At 54.9% G+C, this 24,554-nt stretch overlaps 2 protein-coding genes across 6 annotated transcripts; one reads left to right on the forward strand and one right to left on the reverse strand.

Moving 5' to 3' along the window:
- Nucleotides 1-1,742: 1,742 nt before the first annotated feature.
- MLN (motilin) lies at nt 1,743-24,084 on the reverse strand. Of its 5 annotated transcripts, none has more exons than XM_074528199.1 (6): nt 23,805-24,084; nt 22,523-22,622; nt 5,234-5,359; nt 3,871-3,987; nt 2,640-2,739; nt 1,743-1,879 (listed from the first exon to the last, which is right to left on the reverse strand). In XM_074528199.1, exons 2-6 carry the CDS (start codon nt 22,562-22,564, stop codon nt 1,872-1,874), a joined length of 393 nt encoding a protein of 130 aa, XP_074384300.1. In that variant the 5' UTR covers nt 22,565-22,622; nt 23,805-24,084; the 3' UTR covers nt 1,743-1,871. The 5 variants fall into 5 exon arrangements, with proteins under 5 accessions (XP_074384300.1, XP_026652662.1, XP_074384299.1 ...); XM_026796861.2 differs by having other exon boundaries at nt 2,640-2,742; XM_074528198.1 differs by lacking the exon at nt 23,805-24,084 and adding an exon at nt 23,573-23,736 and having other exon boundaries at nt 2,640-2,742.
- Nucleotides 16,506-19,661, forward strand: LOC102063147 (green-sensitive opsin). The gene is given in 5 exon segments (NM_001314074.1): nt 16,506-16,866; nt 18,468-18,636; nt 18,889-19,054; nt 19,159-19,398; nt 19,530-19,661. Coding segments are annotated over 5 exon segments (1,068 nt in total).
- Nucleotides 24,085-24,554: the final 470 nt, after the last annotated feature.

The following is a 24,554-nucleotide window of genomic DNA, read 5'->3' on the forward strand; positions in this document are numbered from 1 at the left end:
GGTTTAGGAGCAATTTTCCCTTTCAGGGGGAATTTTTTTTTTTTTTCATGTGGCAGAATCAAACCTGGAGTAAAGGTTTGGGTGTCTCTGAAGTGAGAAGGCAAGAGGTGCCCTCTGAAGAGAACAAGACTCTGACCATGCTGCACGCTGGTGCGAATGTGGCACAGCTCCTCCTGTGATTGCCATGTCAGCTCTTCCGTGGATATCACCCCTCTGCAGATGGAGCTCCTGCAGCCCAGACTGCTCTCACTCCCAGCCTAATGGAATGTGTTATTTCCCATCTCCCTCCCACTCAGAGTCATTACAGAGCTTCCACAGCTCACACTGCCTCAGCATTACTGGGAGCTTCCTGGAGCTGATCAGTCCCTGGACAAGGAGCGTGCCTTTGGATCAAACATTAGAGCTGTAATCCACTGCACGCTGCCTGTTCCATTACCCACTGGGAGCTTTCTCCTCTCCCCAGGGCTGCTTGCAGCAGAGTGCTCCGAGGGGTGTTGTTCCAGCACAAACAGAGCTCTTGGAATGAGCTCAGCGAGAACAGAACTCCTGGTAGGTTGGGAGGATAAAATTGGATTGGAATTGGATATATTCACGTACATACCATTGATCTCATCCATCCGTACTTTACATATGTTGGATTTCCTGCTGCCAGCAGAGAGGAGTAGCTCTCAGATAAGCCAAAGGTATGGAAATGGAGAGCAGGATGTTCAAGTGGAATTAGGATTTCACTTTGGGGTGTGTTTGAGAGGCAGGAGAAAGGGCAGAGTGCAGTTCCCTCACACTGTGCCTGGCACAGCTGCCCCTCACTGTGCTGGTGGATTTACAGCACCAGGCTGACAGGAGGGGTTTGGGCACAGGGAGAGGCTGCCCATCAGGGCTCCTGCATTCTCCAGAAGTGTGGGAATGTGCCAGAGCACCCTCCTGGAGCAGGGAACTGAGTTAGGGACACACAGGTCCCCCCTTGTGTCACCAGTTTGGCCAGGAGGTCTGGTAAAGGTTTGCCTCAGTTTCCCTCATGGCTAAAAGGGAGGGATAAGACTTAAACTCCTCAAAGATTGATTCCTCAGGCTCTGACACACACTTTCACAGAATCCCAGAATCCTTGAGGTTGGAAAATCCCTCCAGGATCATCGAGTCCAACCTGTGCCCACCCTGAGCCCTCAGTGCCACCTCCAGGGATGGGCACTCCAAACCCCCCTGGGCAGCCCCTTCCAGCCCTTTCCATGAGGAAATTCCTGCTGGTGTCCAACCTGAGCCTCCCCAGCCCAGCCTGAGGCCGTTCCCTCTCCTCCTGTCCCTGTTCCCTGGGATGAGATCCCAAATCCCCCCCGGCTGTGCCCTCCTGGCAGGGAGTTGTGCAGAGCCAGAAATTCCCCCTGAGCCTCCTTTGCTCCGGGCTGAGCCCCTGCCCAGCTCCCTCAGGACCCTCCAAACCCTTCCCAGCTCCCTCAGGACTCTCCAAACCCTTCCCAGCTCCCTCAGGACCCTCCAAACCCTTCCCAGCCCTCTCAGGACCCTCCAAACCCTTCCCAGCTCCCTCAGGACTCTCCAAACCCTTCCCATCTCCCTCAGGATCCTCCAAACCCTTCCCAGCTCCCTCAGCTCCTCACAGGACCCTCAGAGCAGTGCTTAGGAAAACAGGGATGCTCCCCAGAACCTGGAGCCTTTCCTTTCTCCTTTTTCCCACATTGGGCTCTTCCCATCTGTTTGAGAGGCTTGCAGGACAGAAGACACAAATCCTCCTTTTAATTACGTTGCACATTTATTATCTCACCTCAGATTTTGTTAATCTCTCTCACAAATTTCGTTTATATAAGTGGAGTCTTTCAGCTTGAGCAGCTCCATCACTCTCTCTTCTGATCCTGCAGATATCAGTCAGCTAAACAGAAAAGAGAGACAAGCACAAGTGTCCTTAAAGCTCTGGAAAGACTGAATGAATGCCAGATTTATGTGTTGTTTCCTCCTCCTCAGCTCCCCAGCTGAAAGCTCAGAGGCAAACTGGGGTGAGCACAGGCAGAGCAGAGCAATCCCCCAGGGGAGAGCAGGACCCCCATTCCTGGCCTTAAACATCCCAGAAAAGGCAAAGGCTCAGGGACAGCCCCATCCCACCATCCCTCAACCTGCAGGAGGAAGAGCAGCACAACAGCCTGCCCCTGGATATTTGCTGCTGCAATTCCCACACACGGTCTCCCAAAGGAAAAGGAGGATTTGCAGCAAATTGCAGTGTAATTAAGTGTCAGTGTTAAGCCCCCGTGCAGGCAGAGAGGTGTTCCAAGCTGGCTGCACATGCTGAGCTGCCTCGCAGGTACGGTTGCTGTTATAAGCTCTGCTGGAAATTGTTCCCTGGAGACTGAGGACTTTTTGGGAGGAGGAGGAGGAGCAGGGAGGTGGCAAACAGAGCTGCTGGGAAGGGTTGTGCTGCTGCTTCCAGTCAATATCAGCTCTGGGCAGCACCTTAGGAAGGAAATAACCTTCGCAGAAGGGTGCACACGGGAGCGGTTGGGATCTGAGGGCCCCACAAAGTGAGCAAACACGACACAAAAACCCTTCTGGGGAATATAAATATCTCTGTGCTGATGAGCTGGTGAGAAGAAGGAAAGGCAGAATTCCCAAGGCAGAAATCAACCCTCTGACAGTACCATCTGGGGTGTCCTGTAACAGCTCTGCCAGCAGTTTCTCCAGGACATCTTGGTATTTTTCCAGCTGCCTTGGGGTGAGCCAAGCTCTGACAGGAAGGGCCTGCTGTGGAGGAAACCAGAGAAGTCAGAACAAAAAGGTGAGGGGAGCAGAGGGAGGGAGGTTGGGGTGCTCTGACCCCACTTGGATCGAGTTAGTGGAGGGTTTAGGATTTGGAAGGAAGAGGATGAGCCTCATATGGGGAAAAGCAACATTTTGAAGGCAACACACTCTTGAGTTGTTCAGAGTGCTGTTGCATAACCCGTGGGCTGGCTCAGAAATCCAGATAAAGGCACCTCCTGGCAGCAGGGATGCAAAGAAAATAATTTCTGAACCTTCTAATCCTCCACTGTGTGGCACATCGACCCTTCCAGCCGGAGCCTGCAGAGCTCCTGCCCTAGCAACAGCTGAGGACGAGCTGTGGTCCTGCTCCAGCCTGCTGGACTTGGAGCCAGCTGTGCCTGAAGCAAAGAGCTCTGTTCTGGTGCTGGCCAGCTCAGGGATGTGCTGGGGATTTCACACTTTGAACTGGGCATTTTGTTGTTTAAATCCTGTTACCGAGTGCTGGTGCATCACGAGTGCAGGATGAGTTGCACATTAAGCTGTGCCTTGGCCAAATCCCAGCCTGGCTGGTCCTGCTGTCTGTCCCACGGGGTCTGTCCCTGTTTGGGGGGATCTACACCCTCCTCTTGCTGGCAGAGAATGGCTGAGCTCCCTGCAGGAGTGGCTGTCCACACAGGAAAAACTTCCCTGTGCTTGAGTGGCAAAGCACAATTTTCAGACTTGGCTCACCAGGTAAGTCTGCCTTTGAGGGCTTAGCCTGGCACTTCAATCCCTAAAATTGCCCATTTTCTGCTCTGTGCACAGACTCAGAGCCCAAGCTTTTACATAAGGCCTCTCCAGTGCACAGAACTATGGGGACAGAGGTGACACCAAGCAGGAGCTGAAGCAGAACTGGGAGTTCCTGCCTTGCACCTGGCTGGGCTTCACCGCCTGGCAGAGACCTCGAGCTGTTCTCATCTTCCTCAGGGAGAGGCTGTTGGGTCTCAGGGGTGACCTGGCTGCTGAAGGACCAAGATGATTTGGGGTGGAGCTAAAACTTCTCTCTGATGTAAGCAGGCAGAGGACATCTCTTGGGCTCCTTGTCCCCTGCATGTCCTCATGGGCTTCTCAGAGCCCAATGGCTCCACATACCTGGAGGGTCTTGGCTGCATTGACATCCACACCAGATTGCTCAGAGAAACCTTCCTCCTCCAGCTGCTGCAGCGAGCTCAGGGATTTCTTCTGCCCTGCCTTGTTCCTCTCCTTTTCCTGCAGTTTTGGGGCAGAGAGCAGAGGGGGCAGTTGGTGATGCTGGGAGCAGCAGCAAACCCACTCTGTGCTGTCCCAGCAGCCAGGAATCCACAGTGCTGGGCACAGAACCAGTGAGGTGGTGGAAGTGCCCATCAGCTGTGGCCTGAGTGACCTTTGGGGACCGAAATCCAGCAGTGCTGGGGGCGAGGTCAGGTTACGGGGCACGGTGTGAAGGTCTGCAGTAAACAGCAGCCACGTGTGGTGGGGGAACCCTGTCAGGAGCCATGGGAGCTGACAGCACTGGGACCTTTCCATGGGAGCTGACAGCACTGGGACCTTCCCCAGCTGCCCCAGAACCTGGCCAGGCCTGTGCTGGAGCACTGCAAGGAAACTGAGCCCAGCCCTGCACGTGTAGAGCCCTGCATGTGCAGAGGTCACGTTTCCCCGGCCTTTCTGCAGGTCTGTAATGTCAGCCCATCCCCGTTTATTTAGCTGCCTTCAGGACCCTCTGGGAAAAGCTTGAGGTGGTTTGGACTATGACAGACACACCAGGACACATCAAATGTGGCACTGGCCCTGCTCAGTGTGCAGTGTGTGAGCACAGGAGGGGCAGGGACAGCCTTTGGGGACAGATTTCCCCAGAAAACCCCAATCCCTGGCAGACACGGAGCTACAATGCTATGGGGTACAAACACCGCCCATGCGTGTCCCCATCCTCCCCAAGGACTGAAGAACGCCTGTGCTCCCCACAAACAGCCATTGTTACCCAGGGGGAGGCGGTGGGATCGGGATTTCTCCCGGCATCCAGGGGCTCGGCAGTGCGGGGGAAGCTGGCTGGGGCTGCGTTTCAGAAGCTGCCGTCTCCGAGCCTGCCTGACACCTTTCAACGGTATTTGTTTCACTTCAAAAGGAAAAACGTTCTCTCGGCACGTCCCAGAGGTGACAACCAGCCGGGGGATGGTTAATTATTTGTTACAACAAAAGAGCCATCACTGAGCTGATGCAGCTGCTCTGGAAGAATTCCAGCAAAGGGAAAGGACCCGCAGGGACCGCAGGTGACGCCCCCACAGGTGTGGCTGACCTTTGGTAGGGGGGTCCGGGCTCTCCCTTTCTATCTCACACCTTAAAAATCCCCTCTGCCTCCCCCCAAAGCCCTGGATTTTGGGAGAAGGATATCACAGTGTCTCCTGTTGGCGTGCACTGCAGTTTGGGGGGATGAGGGCAGGAGAAACCTATCCTGGTTTATTCATTCCTGAGGGGTTACCTGCATTTTCTGGAAGTCACTCTGGGTGAAAAAGGGCATGAAGCCTTGGGTCTGCTCAGCCAGCACGGACAGCAGGGACACCAGCAGCAAACTGGCCACCACCTTCCTCGAAACCATCCTGAGAGCCTGGACAGCACAGGAAAGGAGACACCAGGACAGGAGTGGAGAGGGAAGTGTGACAAAAACGCCTTTGGCTCTGCACCAGCTGCAGCCCAGCCCACCTGAGGGATATTTACTCTTCCAGTTGCTCCTGAGCTGAGAACAGAAGTGCTTTGACTGAGAGTAGAAGTGCCTTGACTGACAATTCTCTTCTCAAAGCTGTTTGTGTAAACAGATTTGTTCTTGAGCAACATCTCCAGGGATTTCAAGCCCAGCCCTTCAGGACTGCTCAAGCCCCCCTGAGTTCTGGAGCCTCAGCCCTGCAGCTCTGATCACATCCAGAGCAAACCCATCAATGCCAGCATGGCAGACAGAGGTGCTGCAAAGAGAAAATCCTTCAAACAGCTGGTTTTTAAATTTTTGTTTTGATTTGCCTCACCACTGAAAACCTTCCTGGGTGGACTGGATCTCTTAAGAAGCCTCATTGAGTGCAAGGGAAATGGGAAAGGCGTTTTCTGTCTGAGCCTGGAATAAAGGGCTTTAAAAACCACCTCTGAAGTGATCTAAATGTGACTTCACCTCAGGAAAGGACTTATGTAAACATTGAATGTTCTCTTTAAATATTAAAATATTCTCTCTGGACAGACTTAATGAAGTCTAGTCCTACAGCTTAACTTCTCCACCTGATTGGAGCCTGATCCTTAATTAGTTTCAGCAACCTCTTGGTTTGGACATTATTGAGAAGACATTGTTAAGTTAGATTTGACTCCTGAATTAGATTTCCCATAAATATCAGCTGGTATTGAACCAAGGGCCAGTGGAAGTTAATAAATATTCCCTTTCCACAGCACCTGTCAGTCACACCCTTCCCTGGCACTGCACTGGTGCCATCTCCCCCTGCCCACCCAGACTGGGCCACCAGAGCCACCTCCTGCCCTGGCACATCCCAGGGTGTCCCAGCCCTGTTTCCTGCAGGGATCCAAGCAGGAATTCTCCAGCTTTGCCCTTGCAATGCAACCTCAGCAACATCAATCTTTGGTGCTTTTTCATTTGTTCTATCACTGCAGTAAATATATAAATAAATAAAATCCTGCTGAATACAAAGAAAATACACCCAGTCACTTCCTTCATCTCTTCTTGGCTAATCCCTTTGGGAATTGATTCTCTCTCCCTCTTCTCCCAGAAAACAACACCCGCACAGACCTCTCCACTGAGAAACAGCCCTGCTGAGAGCCCTGCCTTGCTTGGCAAGCAGGACTTGAATTCCAGCCCCGAGATCTCCAGCTCAGCACCTCTCCAGCAGGGAGCACTTGCTGGATTTGCTTCCCAGCTCCACAGGGAAAAGAAAGAAGCAGGAGGATCCCGAGTTCAGCATCAGCACTGCGGGCACACAGGGCTGGGACACTCCCCAAACCCGGACAAGTGCCAGCCTGGGGGCAGGAGGGGTGGGCAGCTGGCACAGTGACAGGACAGGACATTCACTACTGAGCTGTCTACCCCAAAATCCAGCCATTCCTGGCACTGGGACCTGTCTGAGGGTCATTTTCTGCCTGCTCAGAGGGCACTGGGCTCCCCACAGCTCTGTGGCAGTGCCCAGTGTCTGCCAGGTGCCCACAGGAGGCAGGAGCTGCTGGAATTGGTGCTCCTGAGGTGGGGATGAAGGAAAAGAACTTTCCCCATTGTTTCAGCATCGGTTTTGTTCCCTCCTCCTCCTCAGAGCTGGCTCTGCTGTGGCCAAGAGGTGCCCAGACCTACCTGGGGGCGCAGCCACGGGACACTGGGGGTCAGAGCTCTTGTCCCTCCTGTCACACCTGGGTGCTCCTGCTGCTTCTCCTCCCTTTATAAACCCATGTGGGCACTGCAGTCACTCACCTGTCACCCTGCCCAGCTGCCTGGCCTGCATGGAAACGCCTTTCCCAGGCAGGGAATGTTATCTGCATTGGAGGTTTCTGAGTTTCTCGTTTCCAGGCAGATCCCCTCTGCTCCCTGCCCACGTTCTTCTGCTGTTCCTGGTGGTCCCACAGCTGAGACAGATCAGCTGCTGCCTCAGTTTCTCCATCTCTGATTTAGAGAAATTCCTCTCTCCTGGCTTCTGTTTCTAGACACTGAGCCTGCAGAATGAGTATTTTAGGTGGTGAATGTCCCGGCACTACAATGACACCTGTGTCGATTATATTTCTACGGTAATTGCAAATCACAATAATATCAAAATTGCCACTTGAAGTCTTCAAGTGGCTCCTTCTCCCATCCTCACTGAGCCTGGCACACTGATCCCCCTCGGGAACACAAATCCTGCACCGTCATCCCTCTCCAGACAAACGAGGTGCTGAGAGAGGGAGGGAATTGTGCAAGAACTCATCCACGCTCTCCCAGGACCATCAGCCAGGAGCTGGTGCCAGGAGAGGCTTTGGGATCAGGCCAGGCACATCCTGGAGCTGCTCCTGAGGGAGTCTGGGAGCAGCCAGGCGAGGAGCAGGAGGGAAAAACGAGCAGGGAATCCATGAAATCCTCCTGCATCCAGCGGCTCCATGGGCTGCGAGAGCGGGAAGCATTCCTGCCTGCCCGGGGAGGGATATCGGGAACGGCCATTGCCCAGCCCGGGAATGCCCTTTGTCACCTGGGAATGGCGTTTGTCACCTGGGAATGATGTTTGTTACCTGGGAATGGTTTGTCACCTGGGAATGCTGTTTGTTACCTGGGAATGGTTTGTCACCTGGGAATGGTTTGTCACCTGGGAATGGTTTGTCACCTGGGAATGGCATTTGTCACCTGGCCCCATCGCAGGCAGTCAATAGGACACGGGCACACCAGGTGTCACAGGGAGCTGCTGCTGTCACAGCTGTCAATAACGCTCGATTTGGCACAGAGCACTCCTGAAAAGCCTCGTGTCCAGCGCTCAGGTGCTTCCCGGATCCCTGGGCATCCTCCCCAGCTTATCACAAAGCTCCCAGAGACTCCAGCTCAGCTTTGCTCCCTGGGAATGTGGCTGGGGGTGATGGAAAGGATGTCACCCACACAATGTGGGGTGACCTCTCCCTTCCCTAAACAATTTGCACAACCCCCATCCCATTCCCATTTGAATTGACTTTTCCAGTGCTTTTCTTCACATGGTTGTGATGGATGCAGCTGAAGAGTCAGCAGATGGTGCTGGGAAGTGACAAATGAGTTACCAAGAAAGGTCACTTTTCCCAAGCACTGAACTTCCCCGTGTCTTGTCCCTCTGTCCCTCCAAGACGCGTCCGTCTGGCAGCTTTCCATCCATCTGGGACGGAGCCTGGGGAAGGACAACCTTCCAAATCAAACAGAGGGATGGAAATTAATCATATCTGTATTAGCTGCATGCAGCCTGCCAGCTTCACCTCTTAATTATGCAAGAGTGCTCCGACAGGAAGGAACTGTGGGGCTGAAAATAAAGGATCTGACTGCAGGTCTGGGAGTGCCAGGGCGGGTGGGAGCAACAGGCACCTCCTGCTTCTGGCTCGGCCCAGTCCATAAATGCAGCTTTTGGCACATCCTGGCTGCAAAACAAGGATAAATGAAAATAAAAAATCCCAGCTGGAGGCCTCCCTGCCAGCGCTGTAATTCCAAAATTCCATCCTGCTGCATCCCTGGCACAGTTTGCAACCTGCAGCCCCCGAAACTCCCCTTTGGGCTGCGGTGCCAAGTGGCAGCAGAGGTTAGAGGCAGCAGAAACACGATGTGCAGGATGGGTTTGAGTGCAGTTCTGCTTGTTCTGAAAGTTAAAATTTGGCATAACTGGGAGTCGTTTTCCCAGGAAACTGGCAGTGGAGTGCAATCCACTGGGCCTGGCAGCAGTGGCAGTGCCAAGGAACAAGGGGCAGAACGAGCTGTCTGTGCCAGCAGCACACCCAAACCTCTCTGGAAACCAGCTCTGAGGTGACCTGTGCACCCCAAAACTGGGGAAATGCTGCCTGTTGCCTCAGCTTCCCATGAAAGAACAAAAGAGAGGGAAAATGGTTTTCTGGACAGAGCCTGGGTGGATTTGGCTTCTCTACAAGGGCTGGAGGGGACAGGCACTGACCAAAACCATAACAGTCCTCTTTCACTGGGATCAAAAAAAAAAAAATTTAAAAGCCCTTTTTCTAATAAAATATATGTCTGGGCTTATAAAAACTTTCTCCCCTCTCAAATAAGGAAAGAAATAAACAGGAGAAAAATGTTTCATTGCCTGGTTTCTCTACATTTTTGGTCACTCCTTTGCCACCCTCTCCCCGACGTGGAAGGAGTGAAGAGAGAAGGGAGAGGAGGTGAGAAAACACCATGGATGCAGCTCAGCTGTTCCCATTTTGGTTTTCAAATCTGAGCCACCCGGTTTTCACTTGAGGGATCAGGAATATTTTTAGGAATGGTACAAAATGCAGCCTCACACCCAGGGAGGGGATGTGATGGTTTGTCCCTTGGGGTGGGTGGTGTCCCTTTTGGGCGCCCCACTGTTGTTTTGGGGTGCTGTGACCCCAGGCAGGCGATGGGAGAGCTCAGAGCCAGGGAAATCACTCAGATTTCAGCCAAAGAGGTTCCTGCCCTGCTCCCAGGGGATGTTTATTCACTTTGGTGAGGAGGAATTCAGCTTTTCCACACTCCAGGCACCCTCTGACCTTTCATTGCCTCATTCCCTCCTTCCCCTGCCCTGTTCCCGTGTCCAACACCAGTGGATCAGGTTGAGCCCTGCAAGCATCACCACCAAGGCACCAGAAAAAGGCCCAGCTGGTTTTTGGGGGGCTTTTGAGGGGAAAAGGGGCAGGGAAAACAACTGGAGGGGGAGAAAAGGAGGGAGAGAAAGAAGAGGAGGGAAAGAAGAGCAGGAAAAACAACTGGGGAGAAAGAAAAGGAAGGGAAAAAAGAGAGGGAAAGAAGAGCAGGGAAAACAAGCACAAGGAAGAAGAGGAGGAAAAGAAAGGATAGAGGAGGGAAAGAAGAGCAGGGAAAACAATTAGGAGGGAGAATAAAAGGAGGGAAAGAAAGAAGAGGGGGAACAGAAGGGGTCCAGCATTGTTGTGCTCAGCAGTGCCAGCTGCCAGCAGATTTCCCAAGACTGGATGATGCCAAATTCCCAGGATTTATTGGTGCTCTCACTGGACTCTCCCTGCTCATCCCAGCACCTCTCAGCAATCAGTGGCCATTTATCTGCCACAGAGGAGAAGGGTTCTGGCTCTCAAGGCACCAATTCATCCTGGGAGGCACAAGGAGGCAGAACTCAGGCTGAAAAAGAGCCTCATGTGGCAGGTCAGTGAGCTCCTGGGTGAGGAGTCCCAGGAGAGGCTGGGAGAGGAGCAGCAGCACATCCATCCCAGCTGGGATGTGGCAAAAGCAGAATGGAGAATTGTGACAGCAGCAGAAAGATCTGCAGAGCCTCGGGGCCTGCGCAGCCAGGCCTGATCCCAGCACAGGGCTCACTTTTGATAAAATGCCCGTTTAATCCGTGGATGTTTTGCTTCGGCGCGGAATAGCAACCTCAGCGAAAGCCTCTCAACCACAAAGGCTTTAGAGGGCTAAACAGTAAAGATTGGGAATTAAGAAGAATAAATATTAATGAAAGGGGTGGGAAAATGCATCATTTCTCCAGACAACCCTGCCTGTGCTCCCCTGCATGGAGCTGTTGGGTTTATTGTTCCCTGGAGCAGGAGCTGCACGTGCTGGGATGGAGCCACACAGAGCCTGGAGAGAGCCCACAGCCCATGGGAGAGGGAAAAGGGAGCAGATTGCCCAAAAAAAGGGTCAATAAGAGATTCAACATGCAGCAAACCCTGTGCTGCTGTCAGTGGCTGTGGGTCAAGCACAGCCAGAGCCAGAGCTGTTACATAAAGGGATGGGAGCAGCCCAGCCTGGGCTGGATGGAGGAAATGAATCCAATTACAGGATGAAGGGCACAGGGAGAGGATGGACACATTTGGTCTGGAGCAAATCCCTAAAAGGCTTTAAAGCAGGGACAGCAAGAATGAACCATGGTAATCATGGTGCAGGACACGCAGCCACCACCGAGAGGAGCTGGAATGGGGCAGGAGGCAGGAATGGGAATCTGCACCTGGCTGAGGAACAAACACTGCCAGGGTGTGGATCTCCTGGGAGCTGGGACACCAGTTTGGCTGCTCCTGGGGATGTTGGGGCGAGGAGCCAGCCCAGCCAGGCAGCAAGGAACAGCCCTGCTGGAAAGAGGAAACAAGCAGGCAACCCCCAAATTTCCTCCGTGCTGATTCCCATAAGATTATAACCCAGCTGCCCGTGTCACAGCAGGCTCCAGGCTTCCACTGAGAAAACTAAGGGCTTGTATTAGAAAGAAAAAAAAAAATAAATTGACCCAGTTATGACAAAACGAAGCAGCACGTTCACAGCATCGCTGTGGAAACCCATGAGCACCCACAACAAGGCCCTCGGGAGTAACAGGATTCCACTTCAAATGAGATTTACAAATTAAAAATAAAAGAGCTGGATTATTTCTGTGTGCCTGATCCCCCTTTCCTGGCTGCCCAGCCAGCCTCAGGTGGACACTGCAGGGTGGGGAGGAGTGCCATGGACACACAAACCTCGGGAATTTGGGAAAATCCTTTCCTTTGCCTCTCTGACTTTGCAGTCAAGCACCTGCCTCATGTCAGGCAAAGGAGGAGAGCTGGACAGAGATCCCTGGGAACTCCCCCTGGTAACTCCCTCAGAGAGCCCAGAAACCAGACCAGAACCCAGACTGGTTCCAGTTTGCCAGGCCCAGACCAAAATCCAGGCTGGTTCCAGTTTGCCAGGCCCAGACCAAAACCCAAACTGGTTCCAGTTTGCCAGGCAGGGACATCAGAGCAGCGTTTTTGCTGTTACTCTTGGCAGAGCACAACTCGCTCTGGGTGCAGCCGTGGGAGCTCTGCTGGAGCTGCTGGGATCTGCCAGAGCTGCTGGAGCTGATGGAATCTTCCCAAGCTTCTGGGATCTGCCAGAGCTGCCAGAATGTCCTGGAGGTCCCAGGATCTGCCAGAGCTGCTGGGATCTGCTGGAATTGCAGGGATCTGCCAGGATCTAATGGAGCTGTCAGGATCTGCCAGACCTCTGGGTACTGCCGGAGCTGCCGGGATCTGATGGAGCTGCAGGGATCTGATGGAGCTGCCAGGATCTGATGGAGCTGCCGGGATCTGATGGAGCTGCCGGGATCTGCTGGCAGTGCCAGCTGCTCCTCACTGCGGGGCCGGGGGAATGTCTTGCACACCTGCCCACTCTGCCACAGCCCCGGGTTGTCACCGAGGGAGAAGTGTTGACAGCACCACAAAAAGCGGAGCAGGCTCGCAGCTGAGCCGGGATTGCTCAGCTCCTTGGCAGGGAAATGACAGGGCCCAAAGAGCGCCTGTCTCTCCCAGGAAATCCTGCAGTGCTTGGGGAGACATTACCTGGATCAGCAGCGGGAGGAAAAGGCTGGGAGCTGACAGAGCGTGAAGAGATTGGCGTGGGGGAGCTCTCCCCACATCCCAGCTGCTTTGTGGCTTGGGGGGAGAGTCTGAGCAGGATGGAGATGGAGAACCTGCATGGAAAACAGGAGCTGGGGTCCCTCCTGCTCAAATTTTGTGCATGAAAGACAAAACACAGCCTGCTGTGCACTCTTATTTTTTGGGACAAAAGCAAGGTCACCTCCCTGTCCACCCCCAGCCCCTGCCCTGGGTACCACAGAACCACCAGCCATGGCCAGGTAATCCCTGCTGGGGGAGGGCCGGCCCAGAGAACCCAATTGTAAATACATCAGTGTCCTCCTTCTCCCTGCCACACGTTTAAATCTATTTGATCCACTCTAATGGATTGATCTACAAGTTTGTGCACACACATCCTGCTTTGGACGGGCGGCTGGCAGTGCCTCGCCCATCACGGCCTGTCAGCTCCACTCAGCCTCACCTCGAGCGCAGAGCGAATCCAATTACAGGATAAAGGGTTTTCTTCCCCTCCATATGGTCTCTATAACGCTGGGGCTTTATCTTGCCTTAACCCCTTTCCTGGCGAGGGAGCTCCCAAGCCCGGCCTAAGCGGCTCAGCGCCGCGGCCCTGGGTGGCTGCTATGTGATACGGGAAACGGGGTCTCCCCAGGGCACCCAGAGGCACATTCGCCCCTCTTTTCCTGCCCACTGGGGAGGAATGAGCCCCCAGGGGAGGGAGATTCAGGGCAGCACTGGTTATAAAAGCAGCCAGAATGAGCCCAGCCATGCAGAGCTGTGTTCAGAGCCAGGGTTCGCGGGGCTGTGCGTCAGCCCAGCACCAGGAGCTCAGCGCAGATGTTCCCTTCATGACTGATTGGTTGTGCTCTTGCATTTCCCTCCACCTTGCTCTGCCAGGTGTTACCTGGGTGGCAAGTGGCTCCTTTGCCCAGCAGGGCTGGGGATGGGCACCACAAAGGGCTCCAGGAGCCCCCCTCCCCTGTGTGAGCTCTGCCTGTCGCTGATCCCTGTGAACCAGGCGTGTCGGCTCTGTGCAAGCCGGTTATTTGATTATAATTATCATCCCTTGCTTTACACAGGACATGAAAGCCCAGAGCAGCTCAGGGCCCCGTCACGCCGCGCGCCAACAAACAATGAGCGAGAGACAATCCCAGCTCAAAGCAGGAAAACCTGCAAGGGGCAAGAAAAGCCTTTTCTTGAGGACAAACACAGAGCAGCAAAGCTCTCCTCCCGCATTAGGCAGGGCCTGGAATTTGCTGCTGTCGTAGAGTCAGCACAGAAAACAACCAGGAGCTCTCCTGGAGAGAGAGCAGCTCATAAACTTTCCCTGCTAAGAGACAGCAAATTAAAGCCATCTCTGTGACAGGGCTGCAGCAGGAGCTGAGGTTGCATTCAGGACACGTCCTGGAGGGACCAGGCGCTCTCAGTGGTGTCATTTCCCTGCTCTGGGTTTACTCAAGGCCTTGGCCATTGCTCCGGCTGTGCTGACCTGCCCAGAGCTCTAAATCCTCCAGCCTTGGGGCAGTGACCCCAGGGGACAGGTCTGTGAGGACAGCTGGGAGGGGACAGCCCTCTTACAAAGCACAGGTGGCTCAGGCTCACCTGCTCCACAGGCAGCTCCCAAAAAGGGGAAGGGCATGATCCAGGTCGGTTCAAACTCTCTCAGTCCTGTTGTCCCTTTGAAAGGTGTCTGGGGACCACCCATGAATCCAAATCTCCTCCTCACTCAGCTGCCAGGTGAGTGGAGAGGATCTGCTGAGCCAGGAAAGGTCCCTCTCCCAAAAAGTGCAGCTGAGTGTTCCCCCAGCACCCAGACTCAGTGTCCCTGTTCCCCCACAGCTTCCTTTGCACCACTCTTGACTTTAGAAGAGGGCAGGACACCCCAAAGTGGTGCTAGGAAGGGATGGGAGGTGACAATTAACTTTCCCATGGGGGTACCTCTGTCCAGATGCAAAACCTTTGAGAAGAACCAGAACTTTGGGACGCTGCTGGCACTGGCAGTGAGGTCCAATTGTTTTTGAAGTGAAATCTTGGAGCTGAGGATTTGCTTTCTCTTTTGAAGGTGGGCCACCACAGTGAAATATTGGAGCTGGAGGGAGTTGCTTTTTCCCATGGGAGCTGGGAAGTGCACACTGGAATTGGGATGGATGCACAGCTGGTTTTGTGAATTAGAATTTCTGGGATCTCCTTTGATATTCAACTCATTCTGCAACAACGTGCCAAATTTTTGTACAAATTTTTTGAGCTTGACTATGGCCAGGAAAGGCTGGAAATTCCTCCAGGGAAATCTTTGTGGGAAGCAGGGCCATGGGACTCCTGCACTTTCCCCTCATCCCCTCTAGGAAGACCTGGAGCAGGAATTTGGTGCCTGGTGGTTTCACAGTGCGACGATTCCAAGAGGCACCTCCATCCCGTGAGGAACCCTCATCCCAGGGCACCTGAGGCTGGCCTGACCCACTTCCCTGCACCACGTCCTACTTCTGCACCCACTGGGTCAGGAATTAGGACACCATCCATGCCAACACCCCCTTAGCCTTCCGCTCCAGCTCCAGGCGTGCAGGAGCCCTCATTCATCCATGACTTTTTCCATGGGCTGTGCCTTGAGGAGGAGGCCCAGCTTACCTCGTTATCCGATCAGCTCCCTTAACCCCCCACATCCCCAGGATTAAGGGAAGAGCTGCCCTAAGGCGCCTTAGGGCAGCTCCCCTGGAGAAGGAGCCCCCATGACCCAGAAGGAAGAATTGGGGAAGAACTTGGATGAGATGGAGCATTGGCACTGGCCCTGGGGATCCCACACTCCATTCTGGGAGCCAGGGAGAAGTTCCCTTCCATCCCTCCGGCTCTCCCAGGCTGTGCTGGTCTCTCTGCAAAGAGTTCAGGACATCCTTGCTCTCCTTTGCCCCGTGCACAACCAGGGATGTGATCAGGATCACACAACCAAGAGCTCTGCCCCAAAATGCTACCTTTACCAAAAAGTTACCAACTGCATTACCTTTGGGATGGGAAGTGGCTTCCCCTCCTACCTTTGCCCAGCTCCAGGCCCTTGGCTGTGTCAGCAGAGCCTGGATTTGGGATGCAGACCCCAGCAGTCCCCACACTGAGCCAAGCACCTGAAACAGAGCCCAGCCAACAGCTCAGACCCACAAAGCTCAGTCCAGTCTTCCCCCAGTGACCTGCCCAAGGTCAGTGGGGCAGAGCTGGCCACTCCCCAGTCCCCAGGTGGTCTCACAGGTCCTTCAGCCGCCTAGGGACACCCCAAACCTGTGACACACTGTAGACCCCAGAACAGCCCACTTTCACATCGGCCCCTCCCAAACTCCCCACTGCTCCTCCCACCTTTGCCCCTCTTCCCAAGCGCTCCCCACCCCATCTCTTCCTGCCCCCAACACCTTAAACAACATTAAACACTTAATGGCAATTAATACGCTTTAATGCAGGTTTTGGGGCCAACTGGCTGCTTAGAGGGTGCTTAAACCATCAGCCCCTCTCAATCCCGTTGCCCTTGTCATACAAAGTTAGCCGAGCCCCTCGTCAGCCTCCCCCTCCCGGAGGGTATAAAACCACCCTGGGGCACGGCACCGCCAGCCCCCGGCGCAGCACAGGGCAGGGCTCCATCCCCTCACCTTCTGCTGTTCCTCGTAATTCATTCATTTTTGGGTTGGAGGGGAACCCTCTCAAGGGGGTGGGGCTTCCCTTTTTTAATTAATCAGGGTCGGAACTCAATTCATTGCAGAAAATCCCTCCGTAGCCAGGGCAGCATGAACGGGACGGAGGGGATCAATTTTTACGTGCCTATGTCCAACAAGACCGGGGTGGTGCGGAGCCCCTTCGAGTACCCGCAGTACTACCTGGCCGAGCCCTGGAAATACCGCCTCGTGTGCTGCTACATCTTCTTCCTCATCTCCACCGGCTTCCCCATCAACTTCCTCACCCTCCTGGTCACCTTCAAGCACAAGAAGCTCCGGCAGCCCCTCAACTACATCCTGGTCAACCTGGCGGTGGCTGACCTGTGCATGGCCTGCTTTGGTTTCACCGTCACCTTCTACACCGCCTGGAACGGCTACTTCGTGTTCGGCCCCATTGGCTGTGCCGTGGAGGGATTCTTTGCCACGCTGGGAGGTAAGGGATGGGCATGGGGGCTTGGGGGTTCCTTCTCCAGGGCTTTGGGAGTCTGGTTCCATCCCTTCGTGGCACTGTTGGGATGTGCAGAGTTGTTCCTCCATGTGTGGGGCGAACCCTGCGCTTAAAATGGGGGAGGAAAAGAGATTTCTGTGTGTTTGACCTTGATAGCAAGGAGCCTCCATGGCATGGGGCAGGGAAAGGAAGCCTGGGAAGGGATCCTTGTGTGTAGGATCCAGCCTGGGGTCACCTGGCCCTGCTGGTCACAAGGCGGTTACCAGAGACCTGCCAGGGATGACCACAGCGTGTTCCAAATCAACGCCAAGCAGCTCAGACCAACAACAGGCTTGGACTTGAGGTCTTTTCCCAACCTTCACGATTTCATGATCATTCCTTAACCCAAAGGCTTCCCTTTTTGGGGAAATGGAGGGTTTATAAGGGGAAGAGAAATCCCTCAGGAAGGGAACCCCACAGAAGAGCTAGAGAGGTGTGGAGAGATGAGAGGGCTCACAGCTTATCCAGGGGCAAAAGGAAGGTGAGGAGGATCCAGAGCAGTTCCCAGGCTCCTCAAGGATGGCTCAGCTCTGTCCCAGCTGCACCAGATTTGAGTGCCCTTGGGATTTTCCTTGAGGCGTTTCTCAGGGACACACACGAGTGCTGCCAACACTTGGCCCTGCAGAAAAACAGGGAGAATTCACTCGGCAGCCGAGCCCACGCAGCCAGCCCTGCCCACGCCACACCTCGTGATGGATCTGACAGCCACCAGTCCTTGCTGGAGAGACCCAGAGCCACCACAGGGACTTTGCTTTCCTTCCCCTAAATGGTGCCATTTCCTACAAAAATGCTGCTCTGGAAATACACATTGTAAAAACACGGATATTCTGCCAAAGGCACAGCTGAATGTCCTGATCCAAGGCAAGGAGCAAGGAAAGGCTTGGTTTTGGGGTCAGAAGATCCCAAAGTCTGCTCCATCCCTCCTCAGTGAGCCTTGGGCAGCATTATTTTGCTTTTCCAATGTTTGTAACTCTCAGAGGAGGAGGAGGAGGAGGCTCCTGTTCCCAGGGAAGGAAGCTGGCTGGGAAGCAGCGGGCTGTGCGAGCAGCAGGTCCCCAGCGAATCCCAGCACAGGGTGTCGTTATCAGCAGCTTATCACAGCTGGGGGCATTAGCAGGCTTACAGCACCGACTAAACGCTCCCAAATCCCCTGAAGTTTAATTATCCCGCATAAATACATGTGCACGTTTCCCACCCACACAGTCCCCCCCTCCCTGCGCCTCCCCCGATCCAGCACCAGCAGAAGGCTCGTGAAATGCACAATTTAAAGGAATCAACAGGTTTGGAGGCATCTGGCAGCATTGCCAGGAACTGTGCTTCCCCACGCCCAGGTGGGATTCACTCCCTTGATTCTTAATTTATTAAAACCCCTCTGCCCCCAGCATACCCTCTGCACGTTATGGGTGGAGGATTCCCAATTTCCTAGCAGGATGCTGCTTATCCCATGCTGATCCCCAGTTCCCCTGCTCTCCTCTGGAAGCACCAAGGGAAGGTGGAGCCCAGAGGGGCTCTGACCACTCCATGGGCTCTCCCTCTCCTCCCTGCAGGCCAGGTCGCCCTGTGGTCGCTGGTTGTCCTGGCCATCGAGCGCTACATCGTCATCTGCAAGCCCATGGGCAACTTCCGCTTCTCCGCCAGCCACGCCATGATGGGCATCGCCTTCACCTGGGTCATGGCCATTTCCTGCGCCGCCCCGCCGCTCTTCGGCTGGTCCAGGTGAGCCCCAGGATCCCCAGCAGCTCCTGGATCCCTGCAGGTAGAGCAGGTGGCTCCAGCAGGGAAGTGCTTGGCCTTGGAGGAGGGAAATGAATGTCCCGTTCCCATGGGAGGGAGTGTCACAGCAAGCTGACACTGCGAGCACCCAAACCACCTGTACCACCCTCCCAGCATCCCCCATCCTCAGGGAATTCCATCCCTGTTGCCCCCAGGGAGGGTCCTGGAGCAGATTCCCACCTTTGTCCCTACCAGGTACATCCCGGAGGGGATGCAGTGCTCCTGTGGGCCCGACTACTACACCCACAACCCCGACTTCCACAACGAGTCCTACGTGCTCTACATGTTCGTCATCCACTTCATCATCCCCGTCGTCATCATCTTCTTCTCCTACGGGCGCCTCGTTTGCAAAGTCCGCGAGGTAACGGCCGGAGGGGACTGAGGGGACAGAGGGGTGGCTCAGGCAGGATTGGGGGATGCGGGTTGGGGTGCAGAGCTGCCCCTCACCACCCTCTGTGCGCACAGGCAGCTGCCCAGCAGCAGGAATCAGCCACGACCCAGAAGGCGGAGAAGGAGGTGACACGGATGGTGATCCTGATGGTGCTGGGCTTCATGCTGGCCTGGACGCCCTACGCCGTGGTGGCGTTCTGGATCTTCACCAACAAGGGCGCCGACTTCACGGCCACGCTGATGGCAGTGCCTGCCTTCTTCTCCAAGAGCTCCTCCCTCTACAACCCCATCATCTACGTGCTCATGAACAAACAGGTGAGACACCCACATCTGGGGGCTCCATGGGCACGTTGCTCCTTCCCAGCAGGATCTCAGTCCATCCTGGTCCTGTGGCACGTCCCTCCTTGCCCCCAGTGCCACCATTGTCCTTTCTCTCCCCTCCCCAGTTCCGTAACTGCATGATCACCACAATCTGCTGCGGCAAGAACCCCTTTGGGGATGAAGAGACCTCCTCCACCGTATCCCAGAGCAAGACCGAGGTCTCCTCCGTCTCCTCCAGCCAAGTATCACCTGCATAGAGCATGGACAGTTTGAACTGGGGTGACCTGCCGAGCTCGGGGACCCCGACAGACGCCCCCCAGCCATTCCCTCGTGCCCCGGCCCCCTCCCCTGCAGGGGAATTTGGCTGTGCCCGTCCTGTCCTGCGATAGCAGTGCAGACCCCACCCCACACATCCACGTGGCACTCTGAGCTCTGCCAGAGCGCTCCCACTCTGAGGTGCTCCCAGGAACACGTCACCTCTGGGGGACTGTCCCTACCTGTCTCCATTGAGTTTGAACAGCAGTGGTTGGTGGGGACCCCAAACATTTTCCTACCTGAATCCTGCTCCCGTCCAGCATTGCCCTTCCCTGGGCTCCAGGAGCATCACAGGAGCACCCAGGCCTCATTTGCAAAAATCTAACTATTCTGGCAAAGCCCCAGGAGCAGGGCCCTGTGGCTGGGGTGGCCCAGCTGCCCCTCGCCATGGCCTGAGCCTGGGGCTCTCTGAGCCACGCTCCCGCCGGGATTCCCAGAGGAATCGATTCCTGCAGCCTCTATAAATCACTATAACAAACGGAGCCACGAGCGGGCTCTGCCTCCAGCCCAGCTCCCTCTATCCCCAAGACAGCACTGTAGATACGTTTTTTTGTCTTGGAACCTGTAAATATTTGCTCATGTCCTTTGAAATCTCTATCCCTCTCAGCCCTTTCCTTTCTCCTCCTGTTGCCCACTCCAAAGCAGAGAAATTCCCCTTCCACCTCTGCTCTGGCTGGACAGGCACGGCCAACCTTGGAGGGTGGGGCCGGGACCCGAGCTCTTTCCTGTACATATTTTATAAATAAATAATCTCATGTCAGCACAAGGACGTCTGCAGTCAAGGAGTAGGGGTTTAAAAAATTAAGAAATAAACAGAAGCAGCACAGAGAAAAACACAGATGCTCAGTCCTTGTCCTTTCTCTTGGGCTGTGGGGACAAGATGCTGGTGGCCACCTGGGGGAACACAAGACACAAACCTGCAGGTGTCCCAAAAGCCATGGGAAGGGGGATCTGTGGGGGACACCATCCCCACAAGGTGGCAGCCCCATTAGCTGGAGCGCCAAAGGTGTTTAGAGGCAAAAATTGACACACAGGGCACAGCCCTCGCTGCCCAGCCAGGAGTTTTGTACTTTAAGATTTCCCCATGTAGCCTTAAATAAAGCTTCAGCCGAGAGCTCCTTGCAGAGTTCAAGTTCTCCTTCCTGTGGGGCCCTTCCAGGCAGTGTTGTGACAGAATTGGAAGAATCAGGGGAAAGTTGTTCCCTGTGTCAGTGAATTCATTCAGGAGAGCGATCCCAGTGCCCGAACCTCACCCTCCTCCCCTCCCTGCTCAGCTCACACCTCCCCTCTCTGGTGTTTTTCCTCCTTTTTGGGTCCAAAGCCACCAAAACCAGCAGGAAGTCCCAGGTTCATCCTGGCAGGGATAAGAAGCATTTTTGCCCCCAAACACCAGGCCTGGGAGGGGAAGGATGCAGCTCCAGCCCCTCTCTCCTGTCAGGCACCCTCCTGTCTCTGCTCCCACCCAGACTTGGGGCTCCTGGCCAGGATTGCCCTGGAGCAGCTCCCACCTGTGCTGGATGATTCATGGCCACTCTGCCCATCCCAGGAGCTCTTTTTTCTTTCCCTACAAAGCCCCAAACCAAGCTCAGAAGTGATTTATTCAAACCATGGGAGCAGGGGAGGAGCAGCCACCAGTCAACCAAAAATCCAAACCTCACCCAGCCCAACAGACCCAACCCTTCCCTGACAGAAAGCATCTCATTCAAAGGTTCCTCTTGAAAAAATCACCCAGGGGTTCTTCCCTTCCACTTTTCCATAAATCCATGGGTTTATCCAGGCACTGCATTTGCAACCAGCAGGGACCATCCTGGCATCACCCACTCAGAGCAGGCACCACCAGCTGCTCCAGTGCTGCTGGCCTGGCACTGCTGCCACCCAAATTCAGATACAAACTGAGGAAAGCAGCCAGACTCATCCAGGGAACGGAGACAGCTGGAATCTCAGGCCCAAAGGGCATCTCAGTGTCTGACTCCCATCCTTCTGCAGCTGGGACTGCTCCTCCTCATCCCAGCACTGCTGTCAGCTGGTTTAGGAAAACTGCAGTAATTGGCCCAATTCATTTTAAATCAGTTCTCATTTGTGCAAGCAGCACTCGGGGGAAAGCAGCTTGGAGTTTATAACATCCTGATTTGGAGCATCCACGGGGATGAGGGGGAAATCTCAGTGAGGTTTTGTGGTCTTTGCCCCACAGCCCTGGGCACAGACAGAACCCCAAAAAAAGGGACAAACCAGGGTGCTGGCCCAGTGCTGTTCCCAAAAACATTCCTCCTGCCCAGGGCTGATCTCTCCAATGGCACTGCCTGGATTTCTCCCAGGACATTTTTATCCCATCACTGCAGAAGGAGCAGCTTCATGCCAGAGGGTCTGGCTCTGCTCGTTTGTCTCTGCCAAAGGAAAAACATCTCCTTGTCCAGCCACGAGGAACAAGAAGATTAAAACCCTCAAACACTCCCCCCTTCCCTCTGTGCCATCACACACTGCACTGGAGGTGCCAAATCCCTCTCTGGGGTGCCCAGACCCTGCTACCAGGGGGGAAAGCTGCTCCTTAAGGGGAAAACTGCTGGGATTAGAGCTTGGCAGAAGCCAGGATTGCCCCTGACAATGCCAGGGGGACCTTGCACAGCCCCAGCAGCCCAGGGAGACCCAGGCAGTGTTTGCCTCCCACCCAGGAGGGTTCAGGAGTCCCCACATTTGTGTCACTTCCCAGCAGGGCCACGTTTGTGTCACATCCCCAGCCCGAATCCATCAGGGCTGCCTGTGTCACGTTAGCAGCAATGAAAGGATTCAAACAGCAATTCCTTACTTTTATGAACAAATAGCCCTGGCTGGATGATTCAGGCAGCATTCAATTCCCAGCCAGAAAGTGTCAGCAAAATCCCAGCCTCTCACATGTAGGTGGATAACTGCAAATGAAAGGAGGGAATTATTAGCACTTAATACTCGGTGGGTTTGCACTCCCCGTGCTCCTCTCCAGGAGATGCCAAACGCTCCAGTGCTCCTGCAGCTGGGGGGGCCCTGCCAGGGGGGCTGCAGGGATTGGGGTGATGGCTTTGGACACTGGGATCCACCTCACCCCACTGCCAGAGCCCTGCTCCAGCCCAGCCCCACCAGAACCCCTCATCTCCTGCAGCCTGTCCCTTCCACAGCCCTTTTCTCCTCTGATTCATCCTCTCCAAAACCCCTTTTATCCTCCAGACTTTCCCTTCCACAGCCCTTTTCTCTCCCATCCCATCCCATCCCATCCCATCCCATCCCATCCCATCCCATCCCATCCCATCCCATCCCAAGCCCCTTTTCTCTTCTAGCCTGGCCTTTCCAGAACCCTTTTTTTCTCCATCCCATCCTCTCCAGAACCCCCTTTCCTTCTCCAGCCTGACCCCTCCAGAACCCCTTTTCTCCTCCATCCTGTCCTTACCAGAATCCCTTTTCTCCTCCATCCCATCCCATCCCATCCCATCCCATCCCATCCCATCCCATCCCATCCCATCCCATCCCAAACCACTTTTCTCTTCCAGCCTGTCCTTTCCAGAACCCTTTTTTCCTCCATCCCATCCTCTCCAGAACCCCTTTGCTCCTCCAGACCTTCCCTTCCAGAAACCCTTTTCTCCTCCAGCTTGTTCCATCCTGAGCCCCTTTTCTCCTCCATCCTGTCCTTATCAGACCCCCTTTTCTCCTCCATCCCATCCCATCCTGAACCCCCTTTTTCCCCCAGCCCATCCCCTCCAGAGCCCTTTTCTCCTCCCCACACCCCTCTCCCACCTCCCCATCCCCGCCCAGGGACCCTCAGGGACCCCAAACGCTCGGTGACACAAATCCTCAGCTCCACAGGGACCCAGGGAGGCTCCCCAAGCACCTGGGGCTGCTCCTGGCCGTGCAGGATTGTGCTCCTCACTCTCCATTTCTCCTTCACCCAGCCTGCCCGTATTTTTCTTGTTCATCAGACTGACAAATGGGCAGAAAACAGACTCCTGGTGATTTCCTACACTGGCTGCCCACTCCTCCTCTCCCCTCGGCGATGACTGAGAGCTGAAAAAGCAGGAATAGCATATAAATTTCCTCCCTGCTTTAATAAATACCTCTATTACCTTGTGCTTTCCCCCGGCTCGCTGTGCAGCTCCTGCTGCCCGCCAGGCAGACGTGATAAACCAAAATTCACATTTCTGTGGGCAACCAGCAGCAGGGCTCAGGCAGGCTGGCAGCAGCATGGGAGGGGTGAAGCTCCCACCTCGGGGGTCTGGCTGCAGCTTCACATCATCCACGGGGAGATGAATTAATTCATTTATTGCCAAAAGGGAGCTGGGGTGTGTCTGGTCCCTCTGTGGACTCCCTGTGCTGGTCCCAGGGGGAGGAGGGGTCTCATCATTCCCAGAGACCTCTGAGCCCCTCGGGGTGAGCCTGGGGCTTCCTGAAGGGTGGGGATAAAGACAAACCCTGCTAAAATCTCTGCAGGGGGAGCAGAAGGGTTTGGTGGCGGAGGAAAAGCTGTCAGAGCTGGGATCTGTGCTGGATTCCTCCTCCCTGAGCTTCTTCTCATCCAGATCCTTGCCTGGGGCCCTCAGGACACCCAGGACAGGATTTGTCACTGTCCCTTGGCCAGGAGACCCCCGAGCAGTGCAGGGCCAGCCCGAGCATCCCAGTGGGATGCAGAGACCTCGCTCCATCCCCATCCCACTCTTATCTGAAGGACAACAGGCAAAACCCACGGGCCCTTTACTGCAGCTTGCCAGGAGCCCCTGGGGCACCCCTGTCCCCTCTGCCACCCCCTGACCCAAGCGGGCAGTGCCACTGTCCCATCCCCGGGCACCGCAGCCTCGGCTCCTCCTCCTCCCGAGCCG

Source organism: Zonotrichia albicollis, chromosome 28 (assembly GCF_047830755.1).
Source record: "Zonotrichia albicollis isolate bZonAlb1 chromosome 28, bZonAlb1.hap1, whole genome shotgun sequence".
In the NCBI taxonomy this organism is placed as follows: Eukaryota; Metazoa; Chordata; class Aves; order Passeriformes; family Passerellidae; genus Zonotrichia; species Zonotrichia albicollis.